This window comes from Phyllostomus hastatus, unplaced genomic scaffold, assembly GCF_019186645.2.
Source record: "Phyllostomus hastatus isolate PE091 unplaced genomic scaffold, TTU_PhHast_1.1 phas_scaffold_760, whole genome shotgun sequence".
In the NCBI taxonomy this organism is placed as follows: Eukaryota; Metazoa; Chordata; class Mammalia; order Chiroptera; family Phyllostomidae; genus Phyllostomus; species Phyllostomus hastatus.
The window spans coordinates 732477-740713 of record NW_025334040.1 but is presented as its reverse complement, the minus strand read 5'-3'; the positions used below and the strand labels follow the sequence as shown (position 1 = coordinate 740713).

General features: G+C 51.3%; 1 gene segment (V, D, J or C); it reads left to right on the top strand.

Moving 5' to 3' along the window:
- The first annotated feature begins 5433 nt into the window (after positions 1 to 5433).
- Positions 5434 to 7924, top strand: LOC123810855. The segment is given in 3 exon segments: positions 5434 to 5545; positions 5622 to 5974; positions 7913 to 7924. Coding segments are annotated over 3 exon segments (411 nt in total).
- Positions 7925 to 8237: the final 313 nt, after the last annotated feature.

The following is an 8237-nucleotide window of genomic DNA, read 5'->3' as shown; positions in this document are numbered from 1 at the left end:
AAGGCCCAAAGGACACCACCCTCCAGCCCAGGAGCCTGAGGAGACTCAATCCTTGAGTGTCCCCACCATGATCTGGACAGTGCTCCTGCTCGGGCTCTTCAATTACAGCTCAGGTGAGAGAAAGGGACTGTGTATTTTGGGGTGGAGGTCAAATAAAAGCAGGGTCAAAGTTGCTCCCATTTTGTCGAATACCATCCCTTCCTCTCTGCTGTTGGTATTAGGTGTGGATTCTCAGACTGTGGTGACCCAGGGGATATCACTGTCATTGTCTCCAGGAGGGACAGTCACACTCACCTGTGGCTCTAACTCTGGGTCAGTCTCCAGTTCTAACTACCCCAGATGGTTCCAACACACCCCAGGGAAAGCTCCCCGCACATTAACCTACCACACACACACCTGGCCCCTGGAGTCCCTGATCACTTCTCTGGATCCCTGTCTGGCAGGCACCAAAGCCATCCTCACCATCACTGGGGCCCAGCCTGAGGCCGAGGATGATTCTTACTGTATGCTGTATACAGGTACTAGTGTTGGTACTTACACCGGGATGTGAACCCACGGGGAAGTGCACCCAAAATCTCCACATAATTCTGAAGGGCTGAACCATTATGGGCAGAAGAAAGGAGAGAAGGTGGAAATGGTCTGCATGGTACAGGGATTGGCTCCCTGGCCCTGGTTTCCATCCAGTGCCTCATCCCCATGTGCCTCCTCCCATCTCCCAGGGTGTGTCCTTCTCCCCGTGTGACCCCGTGAAGCCTGGGTTTTCTCTCCCCTTCTTTCTAGGGTGATGCAGAGGAGTACCAGGACTCCAAAATATATTAACCATCAGTGAGTCTCAGATCTTTTAACTCCCTGGAAGACTCTTCTGTTTAAAGGGCAGTAACAGGTTGTCTCTCATTGATTTGCTGCTCAGACCACATACATCTGTCGTTTCCCACTCAAGTGGAAGCCTCACCTTCTGGCTGGCCGGGAATGCAGTTCCCCAGACTAGACCCACAGAGACAGACACCTGCGTGTGCTGTGAGGATTGTTCTAACAAGTGCTTTGTGAGATTTTTATACTTATTAAAGTTTGAAAAGTACCTCCTCTTTATTTGTCTACAATCCTTCCTGAGAATTTCTGCTTAAAATTCAGTCAGATTAACGTCTCAGGGCACAATTTCTTTCCAATGACTACTCAAAAATCCAGAAATACCAATAAAGAGATTTAAAATATTAAAGCATTATTATTATGACTTGATTTCAAAGTACAACCAGAATTTAGAAGGAATTTTTTAACTCTATGTTAAGGTGCATTTTCTGGCTCACAGGGGTGATCATACATGAGAACACATCTTATTCAGAACTGGCTCCCAGAGCCGCTGATACCTGGGCTGACTGCCCCAGTGCGGGGACAGGTCAGAGGCTGCGGGTGTGTCACTGCATGACTCCCCGAGGCTTCCAGCACTGAGCCTGGGGAGGGAAATGTGTGATACTGTGATTTACCTGATTTTTTCTTCTCCCTAAATGTCTCAATTGGGAAACTTCAGGTTAAGTCAATACAAATTAAGTTTAAAGGAGAAATGCATTATGTACACTCTGTTAGGAATATATGTATAATGTGTTTGTCTGTATGCTTCCTTTCTGTAAGTTTATGGCACAGTTGGATTCCTTGATTCGCTGTGAACACAGAAAAATGTGCAGCCTTTCTATGCCGCAACCTCTACACAAAACACCTCCTTACTGAACTGCCTCCTTCTGGGCTAACCTGCCTGCCTGCCTGCCCTGTGTTTCTGCCATCTGAGCCAGCCCTTAGGGAGGTTTCCTGGAATTCTGTGTCAAACAGTAGGATGGAGGCTTTCCACATCCAATCATAGCAGCTCTATTCTGACCTGTCAGGGCAGTGCCTTTTGGGCCAAGAAAAATGTAAAGATTTGCATGAGGATGGACCAATGGGAGACCAGGGATCAGAGACTCTGTTCAGATAAGCTGGACTCCCTGTGTCTCAGAGAGTGCACTTGCCACTGAAGAATGAAGACTGTGTGCATGGCTGAGCTGAAACACCGAAGTGGTCTCCCCAGAGCAAGGTGAAGCTGACCAGTACAGAGTGGAGTAAACCAGGGCGACACAAAGCGGGCAACGTAGAGGAACTGAGCAGAGCTCTCTAGCCAGAGAGGCCTGGCCCAGGGCCACCTGGTCCCAGAGCTGTTCTGCACCCCACTGTTTCCACAGCTCTGCTGCATCCCAGTTGGGCTACCCCGCAGCAGCGCTGTTTCCATAGCCATGCTGTATCGCTGTTGTTGGTACCGAGTAAAGTCTCCCTCTTGATCACACCCCAAACTGGGGATCCCTGTTGGCATTGAATTGGCCCTCAGGAACATAGGGTGACAGGAAAGAAGAAGTGAAGAGGGGAAGGGACTTCAAGAAAACCCAACCCTGTCCTAGTAGCCCTGTGTTCTGCTGAATTTCTACAATTAACATTCTGTTTAGAAGGTCACCAGGGGGCGCTGTGGATCTTCTCAGAGCTGCAAGGCCTGAAACAACTGCAGTGATTCTAACTGCTGGGCCCTGCCCCATGCTAACTGGCCTGAGTTAGAAGTGACAGCAGGTGAGTCCTCTCAAGGGACAGACTCAGGGCTCACAACCACCCCAGCCACCTCCTGACAATGAAGCTACCCACTGAGTAGAGGACCCAGAATGAGGGTGTTTGTGGGCTCATATTTGCATAATGCCCCACCAAACACACCCTTCACCCCAGAGGCTGGGGGAGAGGGAGAGGGACACCTGAGAGACCACCATCAGCCTGAGCCCAAAGGAATGTGGAAAGTCTGTGCTTGGACCTGGCCTCCTCCTCCCCTTCCTCACTCACTGCCGGGATGGGGGCCTTTGGCAGGATCCCTGTGCTTTTCTCCTTCACTTCTGACCTGTGTCTCTTTTCATTTAATGGTAAACTTCTCAGGCTGTGTTAACCCTCCAGCTCTCACTGTGTCCCCAGGAAAGATGATCAATGTCACCTGTGGCTCCGGCATAGGAGCCATCACCAATGGTCACTGTTCGTAGATGGTCAAAGAGGAGTTTGGGCAAGTCCCCAGAACATGGATTTATGACACAAGCAATAAACTCCCCTGAAGCCCTGCCTGGTTCTCAGACTCCCACTTCTGAGGCAAAGCTGCCCTGACCCTCCCCAGAGCCCAGCCTGAAGGAGAGGCCGAGCTACTGCTCACTGCCCTGCAGTGGAGCCCGGCGGGCAGAGAGACCCAGATGGGGAACCAAGACATAGCTCCCTGCTGTCACGAGCCTGGGGACAAATGTGGTTCCTTGACATGGGGATCAAGGACCAGACTCCTGTGCTCTCAAGGCAGCCTGATGTCCACCCTCCACAGAGAAACGGTGAGGGGCAGGGTCGGCCTTGTCTCCCATTCCCTGTGAGAACAGTAATAAACATCAGGGATAAGTTGAGAGGAAGTTGTCCAGAAAGAGTAGAATTCAATGACCTTATGTTCCAAAAATAGCGTGACATCTGTATGGAATGTAAGGTCTGAGGTGAAATGAGTTTCACCTAATTGAAAGGAAAAAAAAGAGAGGAGGAAAACACATTTTGTAGATCATAGATGTTTATTTTTTGGGTTTATTTAAAAGCAATTTGAGTATATTCTTAAATTTTATAATATATTTAAAAGGTACAATTTGGGAAGAAAGGTTAATTCTTACCTAACAAAATGAGTAAAATTGTGTCACAGAATAAGATGTGCTCAGTTCTAACCCAGGAGTTCTAACCTCGGGCTGGCAGGGGATCCACAAGGAGGAGAGCCGGGCCCCCAGGGAAGAACTGCACACAAGGAGAGAACCTGGTTCTGCACAGAAGGGACAGGCCTCCAAGGGACTGTCACTGCTCTGGACTTGACCCTGATCTAAGTGGAGTTTGTAGAAGGGACAGCAACTTAGTGCTGGGCCTGTGGAATAAAATATAAACATTTGTGTGTATGTGAATGTGTATATTTATCTGTAAATGCTCATGAATATATGTGTATGCAATACGTGTGTATACATACATACATATATGTGTATGTATACAGTAATGCAGTAAGTGAATTTAAAAGTACATACTTTTAACTGAATAAATAAACAAATTGATTTACTATATTAATTAACAACAGAGCCATATTTTTCTTATGGACTGCTTTTCTCTCTGAAGTGGAATTCCTTTACTGTGCAATCTGAGAAGTAGAGGACAAACAATGAGCAGCAAAGTGAGCTTGGAGGTGGGAACGCTGGTGCAGGAAAGACCAGAAGGGATGGGGGAGCCAGATTCATCATGGACAGCGCTGCCCCAGGAAGGGGAGAGGAGGAGGGGTGGGGCAGGAAGAGCTCAGACCACAGCCCAGGTGTGGGAGGACTCAGGCAGGCTGAGTGCCTGGAAGTCTCCTGCAGGTGGGGGGCCCCTTAGAGGACACGGCTTCCAGCAGGAAAGCTGGGCTCTAGTCCTCTGTGCTGCCCCTCTTTGCCTGAAGCCACAATGAGGCTGTGGCACTGCAGGTGGCCTCTGCTCTCCCCTGCAGGGTGTCTGGGAAGGAGGTCTGAGTGGTGCACTTCCAAGGCCACCACTAGAGACTGTGATGCTGTGTCCCACCCACACACAGGGGCTGTGTCCTCCTCCTCCCATGGGTCCCTGCATCCACAGAGATACTGCCCGCCGGCCCTAGTCACATACTTGAAAGGAAGGCTCTGTAAGACACCCACTGCTTACCCGTTGATTCCTGTGGGAGACATCAGGGAGCCCTCAGGCCTGGGGCTCCTCTGGAGCCCCTTCTGTCCTGCTCTGCCAGGGTCTCAGGGTCCCCCTGCTGCAGTGACCCAGGCTCTGGCCTGGCCCCCTGTCCCACATCAACCCTGTTCTCTGTTCCCCTCACGTGAACTCAGCCTCAAGCAGTCCCCAGGCTCTCCTGGGCCAGCAGTCATGTGTGCCTGAATCCATGATGGTCACACCAGGACTGTGCCTGCTTGATCTTGTGTAATGACGACTCTGGTCCCCTGTACTGATGACTCTTAAGTGTTGGAAACACAGGAGCCAATGAGACACTTGAGTCTAGACTTTGGATCAGCTTGAAAAAAAGAGTGATTTGCCTGGGGACCAGCAGAGGGCGCAACGAGACCCTCTCTGCAAAACAGGAGTTCCTGGCTATGTAGCCCTCCAGGGACATGAGCACTCAGAGCTAGACACTTTGATTCCTGTGAGGACAGGGTGAGGCATTTCCTCTCGGGACCAGGCTCAGCTCTGTGCTCGTGGCCCTCTGTTTGGTCCCTGAAGGACTTGCTCCCAGCCTTACCCAGGGGGAAACCAGTGTGTCAGACTGGCTTCCTTCACCAAGGGTTCCAGACCCTGTGGGTGAACCTGGGAAAAAGGCTCAGGATGGGGACTCATTTGCATGAGCAGCCCCTCCTCCATGGGGCCAGCTGGGAGGGGATAAGAGAGGCCTGGGCAGCCCAGCCCCAGCTGTGTGGACTGAGGAGCAGCCTGCTCACCATGGCCTGGGCCCCCGTGCTCCTCGTGCTGCTCTGTCACTGCACAGGTAGGGATGGGCCCCAGAGACCCACAGAACCTACACCCTGACCTTCTGTTCACTCCACATGTCTGTGTGTCTGCAGGTTCCCTCTCCCAGCCTGTGCTGACTCAGCCGCCATCTGTGTCTGCATCTCCTGGAGCCACAGCCAGACTCACCTGCACCCTCAGCAGTGGCTTTGTTGTTGGTGGCTACTACATACAATGGTTCCAGCAGAAACCAGGGAGCCCTCCCCGGTATCTCCTGTCGTATAAATCAGACTCAAACAAGCACCAGGGCTCCGGGGTCCCCAGCCGCTTCTCTGGATCCAAAGACACCTCCGCCAATGCAGGGCTCCTGACCATCTCTGGGCTGCAGCCTGAGGACGAGGCCGACTATTACTGTGCTACATGGCACGGAAACAGTAATACTTACACGGTGCTCCAGAGTCACGGGGAAGTGAGACCAAAACCCTCACTGTGCACTTTCTGCCTGGGGCTGTCACTTCTTATCTGCCTGGGACCAAGTCTAACTGAGGTGGCATTTGTTGTCCCTTCTTCAGTGGGCAACTCTTTTCTTAGTACCCATGGATGTGTGGTTTTTACTTATTGTTTGTAGTTAAAAATGTTGTTTCTCTCTGGTTAATCTTTTCAGCCTGCTCATGTCTACACAGGCCTAAATCAGGACTCGGGGTTGCGCAACCCCCCAGGGGCAGGATAAACAAGGAAGGAAGGGGTTGAACCCCCTTGTGCCCACCAGGGTCTAGGCCTGGGTCAGAGGTCTGGGTGGGCTGAGGGCTTCAGGTGGGTCAGTGGTGGGTAGGTGGGCCCATCATGCCCCAGGCCCGTTCCCCGGAAACTGCTGCAAGAGTGAGTTTAGTTCCACCTGCCTGGGCCATTGTGGCTTGTTTCTGGGACCTGTTCTCTCTTCCTGGGGCTCAGGGGAAGCAGGTTTCTCTGGCTCCAGACATGCTGACCCACCACAATCTCCTCTACATTGAAATATGATTATGTGTGACCTCTCCATGCCCACCAGGATATGAGCAAAAGGCTCCTCATGCCCTGAGCAAGGGGTTCAGTTGGTTGGAGGGTCATCCTGTGCAGCAGAAAGCTTGGAGGTCTGATTCCTGCTCAGGACACATATTAGGTTTGCAGTTTTGACTTTATGAGAGAAAATAAATCAAATGTTTCATCCTCACATCAGTGTCTCTCTCTGTCTCTCTGTCTCCCACGCCCTTCCTCTGTCTCTCAAATCAATAAACACACTCAGGTCAGGATTTGAATAAAGGAGACCCCTCATCACTAAGGCAGCATCTGTAATCTCCACCTTTCTCTTCATACCATCCTGAGAAGGGTCATGCCCAGATGCCTGTGAGGCTGGAGACATGCAGGGTTTGGGGACACAGTTAGAGAAGACACATCCAATAAAACATATGAATGAGGACCAGAGATGTGTGGGGGAGTTATGTCACACAGGCATGGCTCAAGAAGCCACTCTTCCTGTCTGGGGACAACCTTGTCCCGGCCTGGAGTCTTCCTGTCTTCACCCTTCTCCCTGCACAGGTGAGCTGCTCAGGGGTTCCTGGGCATGGGCCCTCAGGAGCACATCCCTTTTCCTCTTACCTTTCCCCGAGGACAGGTTTGGCTGTTTATGTGCCTTCAGATTCTACTTGTCTGAAACAACTCTCTGTAGGTGGCTGAAATGTGTCTCAGTGCGGCCTGACCTGAACCCCCTGGGAATGCCATCTGGGCCTCCCCCAGGGATCTCACTCTACAGAGTCTCCAGGTGCCATGGACACAGATTGGAGTCCCCGCCCTGTGTCGCCCTGAGCTGCTGCTGACTCTCCTCCATCTCGTGTCTCTGCACCACCTCTCACCCACATCATTTATTACTGAGAGAGCCTCTCTGGGGGTGGGGGGCGCAGTGGTTCTCCAGGAGTGATACCCCAGATCTATCCATTTGCCCCTGGCTGTGATCACATCTGCTACTTACAAGGCTCAGGAGACTGTAGAAGGGCTATGGAAATGCCACGCCCACTCTAGTAAATGTCTCCAATAAAGCCTGATGGGGGGCACCACAGGACATTGGGGTGTTTGCATTTGTAGGTGGTTCCAAATGAGGATAATACCCTCCAGATTCTGAGTTCAGGTGCTTAAAGCAGCTGAAATTTACTTGCTTGTCTTAGAGACACTGTATTGGCAGCAAGTGACACGGATTGTGTGGTGATGAGCTTGTGTCCAGGATCACAGAGTCCCTTACCCTTACTAATGCTGGGAGACACTGGAGAAAAAGCAGATTTGAGCTCTTTACTGCTCTGAATGATTAGAAACACCTTGTGGGTTTTAAATTTATAAAGACAGTGTCAGAACCCTCTCCTGCCTGCCTCAATTCTCCCAGCTGGAGCAGTGACCATTCAGGGGATCCCTGGGGAGTGTGGCGGTGAAGCAGGTGTAGCAGATCATGACCAAAACGCCCAATACCACCCTCAGAGTGGCTTTTAACTGGTCATTACTCTGCGTGACATACACACTTGGAAAGGTAGTCAGTGCTTTAAAAAATATGGCCCCGTCATGGGCACAGGTAAGCAAAGCCCAAGCAAGCAGAGAGTCTCAGAAGGACAGGGTGGGTTTCAGGGAGTCACACCCCCTTGTCAGGGGGTCGACAGCCTGTCACATGGGCCATTCTGAGCCTCCATGAGCCAGTGGTCTGTGTGCACATTTAG